This window comes from Vespula pensylvanica, chromosome 1, assembly GCF_014466175.1.
Source record: "Vespula pensylvanica isolate Volc-1 chromosome 1, ASM1446617v1, whole genome shotgun sequence".
Lineage (NCBI taxonomy): Eukaryota > Metazoa > Arthropoda > Insecta > Hymenoptera > Vespidae > Vespula > Vespula pensylvanica.
This window is the reverse complement of record NC_057685.1, coordinates 13,560,367-13,580,368: the sequence shown is the minus strand read 5'-3', so window position 1 is coordinate 13,580,368 and position 20,002 is coordinate 13,560,367. Positions and strand designations below refer to the sequence as shown.

Below are 20,002 nucleotides of genomic sequence, written 5' to 3'. Positions count from 1 at the left end.
CTCTCTCTCTCTCTCTCTCTCTCTCTCTCTCTCTCTATCTCCTTCGCTCTTTAGCCACTGGAAACGAAGGCCCTTGAAGACGGCCCTTCTAGCGCCTCGACGAGTCAGCCAGCGAAACTAAACGAAAGGAAAGGAAAAAAGAAGAGACGTTTAGCCTCTCTCTCTCTCTCTTTCTCTCCTTCTCTTTCTTTTTCTCTTTCTCTGTTTTTCTCGTAAGCGCTCTTTCGACGAAGTGAAACGCTCGAGAGAAAAACGCTAGGCTGCGTGCAGGAGAGCGCGCACTCCTGCTTATTCTTCGCTTTTCTATTCGCGACGCGTATGCCGAAGAACAAAAACAACGTTTTCTTCCAGCAAAATTGTTACGGTTATCCGGTTCAATTGCCGATAAAATTCAAGTACGAGAGGGTAGGAAGTTCTCTGATTTCTACGCATGATCACCATTCATGATATCTTCTAACTACTATATAGACTATATATATATATATATATATATATATATATATATATATATAGGTCCGTATACATAAGAATTATATACTTATAGGTACTTAACCGATCATATCCTTCGTATATTTACATATAAAATTCTTATCAATCGACTTGAAAAAAATCAATGGGAAAGATTTTTTCGTCGTTACGAGAAAGAAACAAAGAATAATAAAGAGACAGCCTTGAAGAAGAAGAAGAAAAAAAAAGAAGAAAAAGGATGCAACGTTGGTAGACAGGACATCGAATTTCGTTCGGTGGGTGTAGCGAGTTGCGGCACGGATTGCTGGTGCGGTACGGAAGCTTTCTAAGTGGTGGAACGACGACGGGGTAAAGGTGGTATAGGGTAGAGGGTAAAGGCAGGGTATAGAGGAGGGAACGGAAAGAGCGACGATCGGACGAGGACGGAGAGAAACACTTGACCCTGCCTGGCTGCTTGCCGCACAGCCGATGCTGGCACAGCAAACCCCACCGTGCAACGTGCGTTAATAAACGCATCGAGATTGTGTTGGTTCCGCGTCTGTGTCCCCTTTCTCTCTCTCTCTCTCTCTCTCTCTCTCTCTCTCTCTCTCTCTCTCTCTCTCTCCTACCCTTCTCCTTCTTCTTCCTTCACCCCTCAGCCGCTACCGCCCCAGTGCGACGCGGCGTGGCGAATCTCCCTCGCGCCTTCCAACCTTTTCGCTCGCTGCGCACGCCTACCGTTCACCCACACTTCCTTCTACCCTCCTACGTAACCATCCTCCTTCTCCTCCTTCTCTCCATCTCCTCCTCTTCCTCTTCCTCCTCCTCCTCCTTCTCCTTCTCCTCCTCCTCCACCTCTTCTTCTACCGCGCATGCGTTCCATAAGAAATTACGTGCGCGTGTGCGTCGTAACTACGCGTTACGTACGTCTCTGCAAGTATACGATCACACGCAAATACACCAATGATATCACCGCACACTTATATGTTTATAGATATATATATATGGGTGTTTAGATATGTATGTATGTATATATATGTGTGTGTGTATGGGTATATACGCGCAAGAGGGCAACTCGGTGCGCACGGCCGCGCGCGAGTAACGTGTTGACTCTTCTGATCGTTCGGCTCCTAATTTATTTACAATTTTGCAAAGGGGGAAGTCGGATTGATTTGAACCCTATTTCGCGATATAATACGAGAGAGTAACCATCATGTAAGAAGGGGGAAAGAGAAAGAGAAAGAGGGAGAGAAAGAAAGAAAGATACAAATCTTTACTATTAGTTTTACTTTCACGATTTGATATCTTGGTATCGTTATTTTATTTATTTATCTATCTAAATGATGCTCTTCGAAAAAAATAATTTTCGTCCTTTTTTTTTTTTTTTAGTAATCAATGAATTTAAATCTATATGAAATATTCAATGTGAAGATGTAAATCGAACAAAATGGTATGTTCTCGCTATCGAACTCACATTTCTCGCTAGCGTCTTCTTGCAATTTAACGCACGAAGTCTTTCAAAGAAAAACAAGAGAAGAAAGGAAGAGAGAAACGAAGGAGGGAGGAAGACAGAGATAGAAAGATAGAGAGATAAAGATAGATAGATAGATAGATAGAGAGAGAGAGAGATAAAAGCAGGGTACACTCGTGTCAGAAGCGACCAATAAATTTATCGAGCGGGTGTTGGCATGGAGACTGCCGGACAGAGCTCGGTTGGATGGTCCGGAGGGCGATGAGAGGCCACTCGAGAATCCTCCAGGAGCACGTCGCGGGGAAATTGGAGGCAGCCACCACGATGCTTCTACCGGTGCCCAGAAGGAGGAACGCGAAGAGCGAAAACGGGCGAGAGAGAGAGAGAGAGAGAGAGAGAGAGAGAGAGAGAGAGAGAGAGAGAGAGAGGAAGAGAGAGGAAAAGAGAAAGCAAGAGAACGAGAGAGAAAGAGAAAGAGAGTAGGAGAGAAAGTACGTCGGAGGGTGGCCACCCTCTTGGCGGACCTCCTTTTCCATACCGTTGAGAAAGAGAAAGAGAGAAAGAGAGATAGACGAGGGGGTCGAGGGATATCGATTTCTCGCGGTGATCCAATCAACGACGGCGCCTTATCTGACGCCTTTATCGGCGCCTCGAACCTGCTTCTCGTTAAAGGTATTACACCGAGAGACCGATGTTATGATTTTTTAAACCGATGACCAATCGAATACAATCCAATTGTATACGTTTACTGTTATTTCCTTTAGATCAAACACATCCTGGTAAAGATCCCGTATATTGCAAGAATAAAACTAAAAAGGTAATATCAATTTGGTACCCTTTTTCACGAAATACCGGATGATCCTTCGAGAGAAGTTTAAATCGAAGCAGCGACACAGCCAATATTTAACAACAGCGTACTCACTCGAGAATTTCTTTCGCCAACGGATAATGTTTAATTCATTAACCACATTAATTATTCATCGACGATGACGAGAGAAACGCTGATTCCGATGGTTCTTCGCTCTCTCTCTCTCTCTCTCTCTCTCCCTCTCTCTCTCTCTCTCTCTCTCTCTCTCTCTCTCTATCTATCTATCTATCTATCTCATTCTTACTCTCTAACACTCGTTCTCGGTCCCTGTCTCTCCAAGCCGAAAAATATCGTCTCCAAGCAACGTCTCTCTTGTTGAAAACCGACTTGGGATCTCTCAAGAAGAGCGAGCGATCCTTATATCTCCGGTTTCTGTCGAATAAATCGTACTCCTCTCACTACGATATTCTAGATGCTTGAGTATTGGCTTCAGAGGAAGACATATATACCTAATGGAGAGGGACAGACAACCAGAGAGACAGACATTTCCGTATATACGAACAGGGTAATCCCTCTGATATTGTTCAGAAACAATAGGACGTCCGTCCCTAATTTGTACGGACTACCGATTACGTTTAAACACGACCCGTTAAATCGAACCATCTCTCTCTTTCTTTCTCTCCTTCTCTCTCTCTCTCTCTCTCTCTCTCTCTCTCTCTCTCTCTCTCTTCCTCTTTCGTCAAAAGTCAATATTTTAGCATTCTGACGAATGAAAGAGACGAATGAAAATACTGGAAAAAAATTCACGAACGAGGAATTGGTAGAAATATATTACGGTCGTAAAGAAAAAAAAAAAAAAAAAGTGTATTTCCATTTTTAGTTAGCTCGCGAAATTCATTCATAGCCAGTCGATATCAAATCGAGTCTCGATGATTACGATCGTGTCAAGGCTAAACCAAGACTATCGACGATGCTTCGCACACACACACACACATCTTTTTTTTTTTATAAAACGATAAGATTATGAATTTATGTTAACATGGAACGGCTTTTAAACGATGAATATTTTTGATTTTACGATCGATCCTATATTAATGAACTTTAGTCGAACTTCAGAAATCCCTCGTAAGATTGAGATCAAATACAAAGATATGGTTTACTACCTACGAAACTCTTCCATTAAACGCGCTCAACGGAACTCAACGAAAATATGGATAATAGAAAGCGCAAGGCACAGGCAAATAAAGTGCAAACTCGGCCCGGTGAGCGTTCAAGTTGTACTCTTGGGACCTATACCGGTCCAACTCTCGTACTACGTTTGATTTGAGAGAGCGAGAAAAAAAAGTGTAGAGAGGGAGCAAGCAGAAGAGTGAAAGAGTAGTGCGCTCAGCGTTGTAGGACTCTCCGCTGGAGAGGCCTCTCTCTCTTTCTCTCTTTCTCTTTCTCTCTCTCTCTCTGTCTCTTTCTAGCTTGCTCGCACGCTCACTCGCTCGTTCGCTCGTTCGCTCGCTCACTCTCACCCGCTTTAAGCCCTATCCACTACTCATTTATCAAATAAATCAACACAGCTACTTGTGCACCTGTGAAGAGATTCAGTAGCACTGGCCCGTGCCGTCCAAAAGGGCTACGACGATCGGCGATTCGACCGTTTCCTTGTTTTAGTGAGAAATCAATAATTATCTCGATTGATCGAGAAAAAAACAGATTTTTCGATTTTTTTCTTATATACACGACGAATCAAAACATATAATTCTTATTAATACGATTTAAGATATTTCCGATGATATATAAGGGAAGATTCGATCCGATCCGATCCAGTCAATTACGGATTAATAAATAACATGTAATTAACGTTAAACGTTTAAATTAATAGAAGAATATAATTAATATTTTACGTTTTCTATGACTATCATAATTTATCACAGCCTGATATCAAATTTTCTCTCATACTCATATTTGATAACAACAGTTAAATGAGAGCGACCTATTCATGGTTATTGCATGATAACGTCAATTTGTATGACACGATCAGTCGCGATATAAATGTATATATTCGAGCTAACAATAAATGAAAATACAAAATGAATGCTTAACATTCTTTCTCTTTTTTCTGTTACATACATATATCGATTCGATTTACGAAAAAAAAAAAAAAAAAAAAAGAATTCTTTTCTTGTAAAAGCTAACAGGTAGAAAGAATAAAAGAGATCCCCTGATAAAAGTAAAGAAAAACTCAAGAGTTCGAGGAACGTATAAGATAAAGTAAAGTAGAGTATATATTAAGTAGGTGACTAGGTACGGCATTAAGTAGAAAACATGAGAGAGCGAAAAAAAGAAAAGAGAAAAGAGAAAAGGGAGGAAGATTGGAATACCTAAAGGAAAATCAGAAATCTAAAGAAGAATTTAGTTACGCGGGTGCGTGAACGAAGAAAAAGAAGAGAGAGAGAGAGAGAGAGAGAGAGAGAGAGAGAGAGAGAGAGAGAGAGAGAGAGAGAGAGAGAGAGAGAGAGAGAGAGAAAGATAGAGAGTTGAATGGAGAAGGATAGAGTCAAGATCGGGAAGGAGAGTAGGTACATTGCGAAGTAGAGGAAGAGACCGAGGATGGTCCTTATGCACCGAGGACCCCAGGATACCGGCAAGGAGTATCCTAGAACTGTCGAGGATGCTTCACACCCATCGTCCTCTACCTCGTGCCTCTTCCATGGCCATCCCCTCTTCCTTCCTCCTGCCACCATCTGCCTTCTCCTCTTTTCTCGTTGTAAATATGCCCCTCTCCGCAACCCATCAGGATCCGCTCTTACAAAGAGAATCGTCGGCGTCGTCGGCGACGTCGCTGCCGTCGTTGTCGACTTCTCCTCCAAACGCTACACCGAGAGGGATATCGCGTCTCGCCTCTCTTCCCTCCTCCCTCTTCTCTCCTCTCTTCGCTCTTCTTTCTTCCTCACCCCCTCCCACCCACTCCCTCTCCTCCCTTCCTCTCATCCCACGTCTCTCATCGTTCTATGTGCCGCGAGACTTTCGTACGGATTGCGAGATCAAGAGCTCTTCGAAGGCACTGGAGTTAAGTTTGAGTGCGGGTGTGCACGAAGGCGGTAGTTTCTCTCTTTCTTTCTCTCTCTCTCTCTCTCTCTCTCTCTCTCTCTCTCTCGCTTTCTTTTTTTCTTTCTCTTCCTTCTGAATCGAGAGTCGCTCTTTTCTTCGTTAATACGAAGATACGATCTTCTTCTATATCTGTTATAGATGGATAACTCGTTTTATAGATACGAGCGATTGTCGTGGTTTGAAAAAATAAATTAAAGAAAAAAGAGAGAAAGAGAAAAAAGAAATAAAAAAGTAGATACTCGGACGAATGAAATTCTTCGACGACAAAAAAAGAACATCCTATCCTTGAACAAGATCGACGCGGCATTCCATGAAGTCCTGCGGGTAAACCTGTTGACGAGCCACACCGTTCGAAGGCGTCGAGTCGTAGAAACGATGAAATTAGATCCTTCGGAAGGAAACGAAGACGATGGGTCAACAAGTCGTTGGGACGAAAACTAGATTGCACTCTGTTCTCTTTGGAAAGGACGGAGGTAAAAGAGCTTGCCCGGATCCGTAACTCGATACCGACCGCGGTAATCGAGACCAGTCATGGATCTGCCAATCGAAGAGCGTGCCTCCGGTGATTGTACTTCCGTTTCTTGTCGGAACCATGTTCTACTAGTCGATAAGAGAAGAAGAAGAAGAAGAAGAAGAAAAAGTAACTTGATAAAAGTAAGTTTTATCTTCCTTTTTTTTTTCTTTCACGTGAGAAAAAGAGTAAAGAAAATGGCGTTTGGAGAAAAGCAGATGAATTTCTCTCTCTCTCTCTCTTTCTTTTTTGCTCTGTACCTCTCTCTCTTTTTCTCTTTCTATACTATTTCTCTCTATAGCAATAGAAATGACGTGGTATGTACATGGAAGGGCGCAACGCCTCGTAAATCCGATTTGGTTGGATCATCCTAGCTGTTCGATGCTTTCGGCAAAAGGCATAACGAGGAAAAAATCGTAAGAGGAAAAAGATGAGGAAGAAAAAAGAAGTCGTACTTTAAAAAGAGGTAGTGGCGCTGGCCCAGAAGGTAAGCTCGTTCCCTCGGTTCGCGCGGAAATGAGGTGGAAAACCGCACCCTCGGCACACAAAGACGGTTCATCTTTTCTTCAAATCTCCTTCTTCACCAGAGAAGCAACCATACGCGACCCGAACTACAGAACTTGGATTTCGAGTAGTTACCACTTTCTTCTGTGGTTTCTCGATATTACAAATGCGCTTCGAATACTCGAGCAGGCTTCTAGATCTAGCCGAGCGTGAGGATATCGTCGGAAGATCGGAATGTTACGTACTGGGAACAACTTTTCTTTCCAACTTTTCCAAGAGAGTTCTTCTTCAGGAAAAAACATGGAAAACGAAGTGAACTCGACTCCCTTAATACGCCGCGAAACACTTGGCTGTTTTACAGTGTGATCAGAAAATTCGAACGAAAATGGTCCTTCGATTTTTCGAGAAACGAACGGGATTTATTTTCTTTTGATTATGATTTTTCTTCATTTCATATTTTCTTTTTTTTTCCTTCTTTCCTTCTTTCCCAAAGAGGGGTTAGAGGAAACGGGTGGTTCAAAAGAAATCATAGCTTTGTGCGCTTCCTTGCTTGTTGCTCGAAGAGAGAGAGAGAGAGAGAGAGAGAGAGAGAGAGAGAGAGAGAGAGAAAAAGATAGGAAGACAGAGAGAGAGAGAGAGAGAGAGTAAGACAAACCGTTCGTCGTCTCCTTCTACTTCATCGTATGCGCGTGCATGCGTATACTGAGGGAGGAAAAAAAACTCGTCGTCGATTCTGAATTAATCTCATTCGACTGCACCCTTTATACGTTGGTTCTCCCTCGCATCCTGCGGCGAGACTCCTGGCCGCTTCGTGGCTTCAAGGTTAATTGGAATGAAAGCGAAGAAAGGGAAAGAAACGGGCCGACGGAGAAAGAGGAAGAAGAGAAGTAGGAAGAAATCTTGATCGCGACGATGATTTTTCTTAGCGCAATGAGATGCGCTTAACCGCACGTAAAAACCGTCTTTTCTCTCTTTTTTCTCTTTCTTTTTTCATCTTTCGCTCTCTCCTCTCTCTCTCTTTCTCTCTATCTATTCGTTTTTACCAAATAAGACTGGAAAACGAAAGAACTAGCACTTCAAACGAATACCAATGTTCCTTTTTTTTTTCTTTCTTTTCCTTTCGTCGAAAGAACTGACTACTTTTTGCGAGAATCAATTAAAAAGCCTGTAAGTAGTTAGTTTCTACTGGCTTTTAAGGCTAGATATCCCATTAAGATCGTTTTTATTCGTCCGATCGTTTTCGTATTTTCCTTTTTTTTTTTTTTCCCCCTAATACAAACATGATTTCCATCGATAGAATCTTTTATCTTGAAGATCTTTTTCTACTTTTCTAGTAAAAAGAAAGATTTATTCTCTCGAAGAGTAAAAATCGTGCAAACGATTGCGCCATTCTGATCGACAGAGATTCTACGAAGAAAGGAAAACGAGAGAATAAAGGGAAAAGAAAATTAGAGGTTACAGAACAGGTGTACCGAGTGATCCTTGACAATAAGAAATAGAAGGAGAAAGTAAGATAGAAAGAAGAACCTTAACGTCCCTTCTGTGTCTCGGAAATACGCACCATTTACTTCTTATATGTGGTATTATAGATTAAAGAAGGTACGAAAAAGGTCCACTATTCATCCGTAGTTGAATATCAACGAAGAAAGAAATAGAAGAGCGTTCGGACTCTACAATGATGCTGATGCATTTCCATTTGTGTAAAGTAGTCGTTTGCAAACGTTTTCGAGCTAGGTCACGAGGATGTAATTCAAGATGACGCACTCGTCTTCGACTCTTTGAGCCTATTCGAAGGTGACTCGACCGTTCAAAGCTTGTTTTGAGTGGCATTATGACTACTTCCTACATTCATTTATCTATCATTGTTTCAAAATTATTTCCACTTTATTTTTTATATATATATATATATAAGTAGATATTATCCATTTCTAGAAAATGTAATGAAACGTTAAAAGTATGACGATATCGTTAACTAATTCAATACCTCTCGATAAATTTCCCCTCGTACAACATAATGATGACGCATAGGTAATAGGTAGCCATTATAATAAATCAAAGTTCGATGAGATATCGATTTGACGATAGGGGTGGAGAGACAAGTTTAGGGTTTAAGTAAAAGTCCAAACGAATCAATCCGTTGACCCCTTTAGATTCTATATCGGACGTTACTGGGGTTGAGACGTTCACTTTCCATCCACCACTAGAAATCGCGCGAACAACCCTCTGTTCTGTAAATCGAGACGGTTTAATAGAATTTCACGCTCCTCTAGGATTGACCAGAACGAGAATCGGTGATTGCTCTTGCGGAATCTGAAAATCGGTCAGGCGAGGAATTGATAATCAAAGCGACTCTTTACCAAGCATCTATCTATCCATCCATCCATTTATTTATCTCTTTCTTTCTCTATCTATCTATCTATCTCTTACTCTCAATTTTTTTCAGAAGGATCTTTGCGTTTGTATTCATCAATATAAAAAAGTGAAAAATCGAAAATCGATCATTTCAATTTCTCCTTTCGATTATACATAACCGTGTTAATAAAAGAAGTACCTCTTCGAACTTTACTCTATACGGAGAACGAACGAAAAAGAACTTTTCTAATTGCTAATACTTCTTCTTTTTTTTTTCCTTTTGCACCGACGACTCCAAGAGTGTCGCAGAGGTCTCTACTTTCCTCCGCTTGTTCCGGAGGGAGAAACAAATCCGTATCTTTGACGAAGTCGAAGAGTGAGCGAGCAAGAGAGATAGAGATAGAGAGAGAGAGAGAGTGAGAGAGAGAGAGAGAGAGAGAGAGAGAGAGAAAGTAGTGGGCGTACGTGTCCTTAAGCGAGAGCGAGCTTCCACGCTAATGAGGCGCGGCGTAATTAGTGAGACTGTCTACGCGGTGAACCCTTCACGATAGGGAGGATCCCTCTCGACGGGACTCGAGTCTCGGTGTCTCTCTTCTTCTTCTTCTTCTTCTTCTTCTTCTTCTTCTTGCACTTAATCTATCCCTCTCTCTCCCTCTCTTTTTTTCTTTCTATCTCTCTATCTTTCTCTTTCTCTTTTTCTTGCCGCTTCGTTCTCAACGCATCCTCCAGCGATTTCTTATTCTTAGTTGATGTAACACGGGCCATTAAAAGTTCTCAAAATTTTGAACAAACCTAGATCACGGGTTGATCACAAAAAAATGTCTCCTATATGCCTTTGTTTATCCCTGTATGCATCTATACGTTGAGTCTCGATGTCTCTCTTTCTCTTTTTCTTCTTCATGCATTTAATATCTCTTTCTCATCTTCTTGCATTTAATCCATCCATCTTCTTCGCTCTCGCTCTCTCTCTTTCTTTCTTTTTCTTATCATTTCGTTCTCGATGCTTTTCGAGTGATTTCTTATTCTTAGCGAATGCAACGCGAGCCATTAAAAGTTTGCAAAATTTCGAACGAATCGCGATCGATTGTGATCACGGAAAAATCATGGATCTTTTATATGCGTTTATGTATATACCTATGCATGCACATATTGTGCATCTAAAAAAAAGATACTAAGTGTCTCTTTTTCTCTCTTTTTCTTGCATTTAATCCATCCCACTCTTCTCTCTCTTTCTTACTACTTCGTTCTCGATGCTTCCTCGAGCGATTTCTTATTCTTAGCGGATGCAACGCGAGCCATTAAAAGTTTGCAAAATTTCGAACGAATCGCGATCGATTGATCACGGAAAAAATCATGGATCTTCTATATACGTTTATGTATATACATAATGTACACCTAAAAAAAAAGACACTAAACGTCTCTTTTTCTCTTTTTGCATTTAATCCATCCCATTCCTCTCTTTTTCTTTCTTACTATTTCGTTCTCGATGCTTCCTCGAGCGATTTCTTATTTTTAGCGGATGCAACGAGAGCCATTAAAAGTTTTCAAAATTTCGAACAAATCTCGATCACGGTTGATCACGCGTTTGTATATGTGCCTGTAGACAGACGTTATGTCGGGGATGCTAGTTTCGGTAGGTGGCTTAGGAAAGGCGGAAGACCGATTTAGAGCACAATGCGGCTCAATGCCGGGGAAATTAGCCGCGGCGCTGTCGGTGACGCCCGTCAGCCCCACGCAAGGAGCGAAAAGCGTCGAGCGAAAGAGGGACCGTATCTATCCCCGATGCCGTCAAACCAAAAAAGAAGAGAGCATAGGCTGCCGCCTGCACGAGTAGTATTATCGATATCATCATACGACGTTCGATCCTATCTCGATCTGAATCTCAATCTCGATTTATGATCCTTGCTCCTACTCGACACCTCGACTTTTCCGAGTAACGTAGTACCTTTAGAGATTTCCAACTCGAGTAAGTCTTAACAAAAAATTGATGTACGTATTAGAACGAAGATCTAAGAATCGTGTCTTCGTTTTGATCCATCTTCGAAGGTGAATCACGACGGATCTTTTATAGCTTAATAGGCCTACCATAAAATAGCTACGCAGGTAGGCCTCCACTCGAGTAATATGAATAGGCTAAGGATGAATGGACGTTTAGAGAGAGACAGAGAGAGAGAGAGAGAGAGAGAGAGAGAGAGAGGAAACTGCGGGCATCTACATCTCCTTTATCTTTCTTTCTTCCTGTCACTCGTGCTATCTCTTCGATGTAGTCTCCTCTCGCGATTGCTTTCTTTCTCTCAGTCTTTCTCTTTTTCTTCGTCTTCTTTTACTTCCTCCATAAGTAAAAAAAAAAAAAGAAAGAAATAAGAAAAAGAAAAAAATAGAAAGAGAAAGAGAGAGGAAGAGAGAGAGAGAGAGAGAGAAATATAAAGGAGCTTCGTTCGTATTGCACGGCCCTTCTGGATTCGACCACCGTTGAATTCACCGTCGAAGCACTAATGGATGGATAATGGCGTGTAATGGACGACGCGTACATTACGGGTAATACCTCGCGTAGGCGTTTTTGTAGTTTCTCAAGAGACGCGAAAAGAGAAGGAGAGATAGAGAAAAAGAGAGAGAAAGAGCGAGAGAAACACGATAAGCGGACGTACTCGTCCGGTGGTTAAAGAAATAATCGATGAGGTGGTAATTTTTACGAAACATATGCATCGTAAATACAGATATTATTTAGAAGAACTTTCAAATACTAACTTCACGTCATTTTCATACTTAACTATAATTTACGGAAATTGAATCGTCGATTTAATTTATCGATGTAAATTAACGCGCAGGCGTATTTAGAAGAAACAGAACGAGTTTTGAAATAAATCTTACGATTAAAAAGTGGATTTATATAAATCGAAATAGATCGAAATCTAAACGAAAGTCGAAGAAGGAAAGAAATGTGGAAAAATGATTCCGACAATTTCTAAATAATTTCGGGTCGTACGATTCGGTAACTCTTTCTTTTCCCGTAAGAACTTTAGCTCGGAAGACTCGTCTTGCTATTACTCGCGCGTTTCGAAATTTTGCTGCTATTGCTGCTGCTTTTGCTTCTGCTGCTGGTGCTGGTGCTGGTGCTGCTGCTGCTGCCGTAGCCACCACCGCCGCCGCTGCTACCGCTGCTGCACGAGTGTTTGCAGTCCACTCGAAACCAGTCCCGAACGAGCTCGCGTGAGACAGAGAAGAGAGAAAAGGACGTATGAATAGAGACAGAGAAACGCTCTGCCACCAACGAGGCGAGAGGCCAGGAACGTAGCTTAATTTGTCTAACGAGGGGCCCGGCACCTGTCATCCCAACGACGAGAAGATGGACGGATGGACGAGACCCTTCCTCTTTTCCTCTTTCTCTTTCTCTCTGTCTTTCTTTCTCTTTCTCTTTCTCTCTCTTTCTTTCTCTTTCTATCTCTTCTCATCGCCTTTCACCCCTGCTGAAGAGAAAGAGAGATAGAGAGAAAGAGGACGTACACTTTTGCTTGCTTACACGAAGCTCGTTTTCTTGACGATCCGTCGACGTCCTATACAACCGATAAAAATACTCCAAGAAAGTTTATACGGCGTTCTATCTCCAAGATACTCCCATAAGATATATACCAAATTTTGAATAAGATCGTATAGAAAATCATTCGAAAAAAGAAAGAAAGAAAGAACAAGAAGCGATAAGAAAACCGAAAAATTTGTGGAACGATACCTGCTTAGACTTTCGCTTGTTTAAATAAAGCTAGCTTTTCTTGTTTTTTTTTTTTTTTTTTTTGTTTTGACGATCATCGTATGCAACTTGATAAAGATACTCGAAGAAGATTTACGATATCTCGAAGATATTTCTCGTATAAGATATACTCGTAGCTACCAAATTTCGCAGTCGAATTATGAAGAAATTCAATCTAGAATAGAAAGAAAGAACAAGAAGTGGCGCAAAGCCGAAAAATTTGTGGAAAGATGAATTACGAGAGAAGTTTGGTCTTGACACCGTGACACTCAGAAGAGGCGTGACCTGCAGACACGCGCGCGCGTGCCTATATCCGGTGGACTCGAACGTAAAAACAAAACGTTACGCTAGCTGCGGGCAAGCGTGTGTGATTGATTTACCGAGGGATGTAAATGCCAGAAACAGTGCCGCGTGCCGGCCACCCTTCGAAGAAGAAAGTGACCAAAGATATGATAACACGATAACCGTTCTTTTCTGGAAAAGATTATTGCTCTTATACACTAAAACACTACGATTGAAACGGTAATTATAAAAATGATCAAAGTTATATATTTGTCGTATCGAAATATTTTGACGTTTGGGTTTGAATTATTTATAAAAATTATTTTTCTATAATGACAAAAAAAAAGAAAAAAAAAAAAGAAAAATAAGTATATTTATTCTGAAAATCTAATTAGTACGCGTAATTTCAAAATTTGTTTATATAGCATGCGAGAGAGAAAAACAATGCGTGTGAAAAGAATTTGTTCAATTGGACCACTTTTATAATCACCGATTATAATTTATTCGGGCATATTAAGATATTACTTCGCATGTATCTCAAAGCAAAATAGAAGCGAAAGAAGAAGGAATTTATCAAAATTGATCATATCGTATATGATAATAAAAGTTATAATAAATTTAGAACCAGTAGTGTTAACTAGTTCGGTATTATAAATTTATCATTAAAAGATCTCGATAATTTTTATTGCAAAAATGTTTCTAAGATAGAAAAATATCTGATAAAGAATAACTATCATCCATTCTCTTAGATATCTGACATATAGCTATCGTTCGTAAATGGTTAATTCGAAAAATAATTTTGAAAGAGGAGTATACTATTCGTAAAATTTTTTTAAGTATTCAATAACGATAACGACGAGGAGAATAGCGGCGAACGACGATGACGAGTCGTCCGCATTTGTTTCTCCTTTTGCCAACGGCAGATAGATAGGACTTGGAGCTCAACGCAATCGACGACAACGACGACAACGATCGTGACGCGGAAGGGGATGAGGGTGAAAGAGAGGTACATCCGCTAATTGGATAATTACAGAGTGCACCGCGTTTGTTTTATAATTGGGCGAAAGCCGGGGAACCGTTGCTTGACTCGACGTGCCAAACAACGAAACGGCCGGAGTCACGCTCTACGTGACGAACTACCCTTTGAGCTAATCCGGAACGAGAACCCCTCGGCCTTGCAACACCCCTTCTACCCTCCCAGCCTGTTCTCCGAACGGATGAGTCGCGCGCGCGCACGCGCCCTTTCCCGAATGAGACTCGACTTTGTCTCGACTTTAAAGTACATCTCTTCTTTTTTATCTCCTTTTCTTCTTTTTCTTTTTCTTTTTCTTCTTCTTCCCTTATCTTTCTCTTCTTTCATCTTTTTTCTTCTACTCACAAAAATGGATAAATTTTCTACAAATTTGGTTATCGTCGAGACGATTGAGGGATATCGTCTCCCTCCCTTGTCCAATGTTAGAAAGGGGCGAAACGTAAAACAATAAAAGAGGGCCGATCGTAGTACGACGACAGCTATAAGAAGAGGGGAAAAAACAATGAGGGGTTCCTTCCTACTACCCAGACGCACGTGGCTCATCTATGACGACTGGACGTTTATAAAGTATTATTTTCATTCTACTCCGATAATCTCAGCATCGTTAAACCGAAGAATACTCGACGACGAGTATGAACGCACTCTCGGATATCCGCGATATTTACGTGATATTAGATTAATTATTATCAAGTTTTAAAATCAAACTTACCGTGATGTTGCTGGTATTGCTGTTGATGTTGATAAACATTCGGAGGTGGTGGTACGTGTCCATACATCGGTAATGTTCTGTTGAAATTTGTGTGATGACTGAAAAAAAAGGAAAAAAGAAAAGATATATTTTATATGATCGAACGATCGATAGATCGATATATCAAAATAATTCATATTTGCAGTTCGAACTTACTCGAGCATTCGATGACCAGCCTCGCTTAAAGATGCAAATCGTGTCGAAGGAGTAAAACCGATCTGTGGCCTCCATTGATTACCATTGTTACGATTCATCTGTTCAAAGTCTTGAGGTTTCAACACTTTTGCAGGTTCTATAACACCTTTCAATTTCTTTGTAGGAAAGATGAAATTACTATTGTACTTTGGATCCCGGAAACGTACACTGCACAAAGACAATAACGTAAAAGATCATAATTCTGATCAAATAAAAATAAAAGATCATTACTATTAAATTTTTCAAGAAACTTACCAATATACTTTATTATTTCTTACTGGTAATCCATTGATCGGAGAAAGTAGTGTAGCTCCATCTCCGACACAATCCTCTGCCAACAACACCATACCTCTCATACAATCTATACGTATTGGCGTTTCAGTATCAAATCCCACTCCATTTATATAAAGCCCTTTTATAAAATTATATCCATTGTTTCCTATACCCACGTACAAGCGATCGTCTCCACGTACGTTTCGTCTTTCTAAGAAAAACAAATTTTCATCGTAAAATAATCATCGTAAAATATATCTCTCATATTCTTTTTCTTATAAATATGTAATATACAATATATATATATATATATATATATATATATGCATGTATGTATGTATGAATATGTAATATTTACTTTCTGCTTCCGTTAAGCTGTCGTAATAAGGCTCTAATGCCTTAAACAATCTTTTTTCATCGACAAAAGGAAGTAAAGCTACACCTTGCCAAGCAAACTTTTTACCATTCAGGTCTATCTTAAAGTCTTCTGGATAAAAATCTATGATCGGAGATTTCTAAAATTGATAGATTTTTATATAGAGAATTGTTTCAATACATATACGATAGATTTTATATAGAAAATGTTTGAAAATTTTTCTATCGTAGACCAATATATATAATACTTAGTACTTACTGGATCATTCATTAGTTTTGCCCATGGTCGTGGCACGTGCTTACTACTAGCTGCTGGAAATACACCCATCAGCTGTTCTAAAGGACGAAACTGCAACGATAAAATATTGTATAACATTTGTATATACGAAGATGATTGTATACCTTAATATAACACACACACACACACATATATATATATATAGGGTATTTCAAAATATTAAAATAAAAAAGATAATTCATATGAACATATACCCAATATTTTATCAATTGTTTAGCTGTCTTCACAAATAATTTCTACAGTCAACAAACGTTTGCATTTAAACTTGTTCACTTCGAGCTATTTCTGTAAAAACAGATGAACAAAGTCATATTGGGCATATGTTTACACATGTCTTTTCTTTTCTTTTTTTTTTTTTTTCCCCCTTATTTTAGTATGCTGGATTCAGCAGTAAAATAAAATATATTTAATACATATTCTGTATTTAATACATATATAAAAAGTATACGTATATACTTACTGGTACAGTATTTTTCTCAAATTCTGTAGAAAGACCACCGATATTAATAAAATCACTTGCAAAAGGTGCGTAATGATATGGAAAATACCATTTCCAAGAAGCGCAACCTTGATAATAATAACGTAAAACCCAACACAAACCTCGTACATACTGTAAGGCTACATTGTTTCTGTAAAATTAGCCCCAAATTATATTATATTATTGCTTGCCATTTGAAATTATTCTCATTTAAGTTTTTCATTATTAATGAAATTATTCGATTACCTAAATGCGAGATTCTCGGGAGATACGTCAAACTTCGATTCATAATAACGATCTTTAAAGCCATCTTCCCAAAGTCTAACTTCATCCTGTGCTTGATCATCATCATCATCATCATCATCAGTATCATCCGCTGATATCTCATCGATTCTACGTTTGTTTAAATCGTTTTTATTCTATCAAAAATATATACAAAATATAGTCAGTATATTCGATACAAAATTATCAAAGCGAGTAGAGGAAAATAAAAAAAAAAAAAACATAAATATATACCTCAGCACGCAGCATACTTTCGAGCGCGGTGTTTGCTACCGATGCATGTTCCGACTGCATAATCGAACAAGTATTATAATGTTGATTTTGCATGCGCATTTGATAAGCTTCACGGCGTGCATTTTCAATTGGTTTGACGGTTTGTCCCAATGGCTGGAATATCATGGCATAATAATACTAAATATTTATAATTATGTTAAAAAGAAAAAAAAAAGAAGATAAAATAAATATAAAATTCACCATAGGTGCAAATTGTCCTGTAGGTATCCATTTGGGCTTATAATTGCTAAGTGCTTTTAATCTTTTTTTCTTATCCTTTTCACGTTGTTTAAAAGCCAATTCGTTCTGTTGCCTTTTCTTAAAAATTTCATCCTCAACTTCACCGAGTTCAGACATTATCATCTGCACTCTATCCAAATTAACGTCACCACTATCCGTTAAAAATCCCTGCAATTTTTATAAATATCTGTCAAGTAATATTTCTTAAACGTATGTTTTTAATATTTATGCAAAAAACTACCGCGATTATTTTTTCCAAGTTATTTATAAAGTTCTTTTAATAGCGAACAATGACATAACGTTTAACACAATTTAAACAGATAGTTATAAACTAATATTACATATCTTCTCTATTAACTTTTAATCTTTAATACATACATTAGGAGTTATAAAAAAAAAAGAAAATACATATTTTACATACTCCTGTCTTATACACAGCCTTTTTGTACAAATTTACAAGCCTATCAATAGCTCCTTCTCTAATTTCCAATGACGGAAGATGAGGTAGAAAATCATTTCCTACGAAAAAACACATAAAAACCCAATCGTCTATAGCACGTTCAAAATCATATTTAAACGGTAGATTGGGCATTTGCAGTTCTCTTTCTAAATATTCTCTTAAAACATTTAATCGAACAAATATATATTGACATTCTGCGGAAAATGTATTGTTCTCTTCTTTTTGATTATGTTCTGCTCCAGTACATTCTTGCATTTCGTGTCCTAATTGACCACATATATCGCATGGTTTTGGTTTATTCGGTTTAAATTCTTCACGAATAATTGTAAAATTGGGTTCATGTGTAGCGAGACCCAACATAATTAAATCAGCATCGGCACCACACAATACATGCTGTGTGTTAGGGTCATGATTGGGTTGAGCTACAGGAGAAAAATAGGCAATTATAAAATAAATTGATCATTTAATTTTATATTTCTATGCGATATTCTGAAAATATAATTTTACCTCTTTGTCTTCTAATAAAATCCATTATTTTGTGTTCTCCTTCTCCTGGAACATTTGCATCACTCAATATGACTGTTATGTTCCTCCAACCTGGATCATTATTCAAACGATCGTGTATATAATAATGTAAACATTTTGATAATCTTGCCATAAATGGAGTGCCCTATAATAACAAATTATTTTATATCTTCAAGCTGTATATTGAACAAGTATAATAATTTTTATTATAATTTTACAAACCGGGGTAATGCAATTGCTATCAAAGTGTTCTTCTTTCGGCTTTTCTGGTGGTAATATAGCTCCTTTTAAAGCTAATTCAGAACGAACCCTTTGAATTTCAATGAGTTTTTCACTCGCTTCTTTGGATGCACGGAAACGACGTGATCTTTGTTGATTCATTTTAGCTCTAGGTGCCTGCAGGATGATAAAGCATTAAATACATCAGCAAACGTTTATATACAAACCGTTTATATGATATATTGAGAGTATGTCGATACTTACAACTCCATCTATAGCCATGTAAAGTAACTTCCTGGGTCTTACAATACGAAACAAACGATCAATACACTCGAAAATAGCCTCCATCATTTCTTCCTCGTTCTTTGGCGCAGGTCTATGATAAAATATCAAATATTATTCAAATACGAAACTAATTCAAAATTTACTTTTTTAAATTTACTCAAAAACTAATTTTTTTACGATCATAACTATTTTCATTATTTTGTTCCAGTCAGTCTACGCCAAGTTAGTTACTTTCAATATCAAGTAGTCCGCCATTTTTTCGATATTGTAACATCTACTTATAATGTACCTAATATCATAACATATTCAGATATACCGAAATTAAATATTTATAATTCTAGTAAACTACTTCGTATAAGACTTATTGAAACGAAATATGACTTAAACTCTAACTAAAGAATTAGTAACTTATAATCAATATACTAACTGATCTACTGGATGTGTACATGGATGAATGATTCCATTCATATCCAAATATAAATTATCAAACTCAACCCCATTTGGATTAGGATCTGCTGAGTTTACAGGAACATGTACTCCATTAGAGTTTATTGGCTGTTAATATACAACGTAATATTAATAATTATAATCTAAAATAACCATATAAACAACATCTCGATAAAATTATAACCTAACAGCCCACCCAAAATTTGATAAGAGACTTTTTATTCTTACTTTTTGATAGCAAATATAATAATTTTCAAGCAATAGATAATAATCGTTATTTAATAAACGACGTTAATATATTGAAGTTATTGTTATAATGAGTTAAACATGAATCAGAACAAATCATTTAACCTACCTTTTGTTCTATACACTCGACTATCACGGAAGGATATTTTCGACTTAACCATCGGAAAAACGCTGGGACACCCATATCGTCATTAATATTGTTTTATAGTAGAATAAAACCGTTAAATTTTGATCACTTTTCACAAATTAATCACTACAGAAAAAAAATCTTAAAACCTGTTACACGCATAACATGCACTACACACACGACTGTTCGAAAGCATATGCTACCTGATGCTACGTGCATAGAATGGCGGTAATATATATGCAATTGTAGCAACTAGTCGTCAACTCTCGGCACGCC

The 20,002-nt window shown here is 38.4% G+C and overlaps 1 protein-coding gene across 2 annotated transcripts in view; it reads right to left on the bottom strand.

The window, feature by feature from the left end:
- LOC122636161 (5'-3' exoribonuclease 2 homolog) overlaps window positions 1-19,947 on the bottom strand; it is a 26,647-nt gene extending 6,700 nt beyond the window's left edge. The window contains exons 1-16 of one of the 2 annotated variants that reach the window (XM_043827136.1): window positions 19,709-19,947; window positions 19,334-19,461; window positions 18,886-18,997; window positions 18,625-18,798; window positions 18,385-18,547; window positions 17,839-18,299; window positions 17,379-17,585; window positions 17,139-17,291; window positions 16,869-17,041; window positions 16,605-16,773; window positions 16,106-16,195; window positions 15,830-15,986; window positions 15,454-15,682; window positions 15,160-15,366; window positions 14,965-15,062; window positions 1,263-1,378 (exon numbers count right to left, since the gene is read on the bottom strand). In XM_043827136.1, the coding sequence (XP_043683071.1) occupies window positions 1,311-1,378; window positions 14,965-15,062; window positions 15,160-15,366; window positions 15,454-15,682; window positions 15,830-15,986; window positions 16,106-16,195; window positions 16,605-16,773; window positions 16,869-17,041; window positions 17,139-17,291; window positions 17,379-17,585; window positions 17,839-18,299; window positions 18,385-18,547; window positions 18,625-18,798; window positions 18,886-18,997; window positions 19,334-19,461; window positions 19,709-19,783 (2,664 nt within the window). In that variant the 5' untranslated portion in view covers window positions 19,784-19,947 and the 3' untranslated portion in view covers window positions 1,263-1,310. Of the gene's footprint in view, window positions 1-1,262; window positions 1,379-14,964; window positions 15,063-15,159; window positions 15,367-15,453; window positions 15,683-15,829; window positions 15,987-16,105; window positions 16,196-16,604; window positions 16,774-16,868; window positions 17,042-17,138; window positions 17,292-17,378; window positions 17,586-17,838; window positions 18,300-18,384; window positions 18,548-18,624; window positions 18,799-18,885; window positions 18,998-19,333; window positions 19,462-19,708 lie in introns of those variants that run through there. The other variant, XM_043827127.1, reaches the window with a different exon arrangement.
- Window positions 19,948-20,002: the final 55 nt, after the last annotated feature.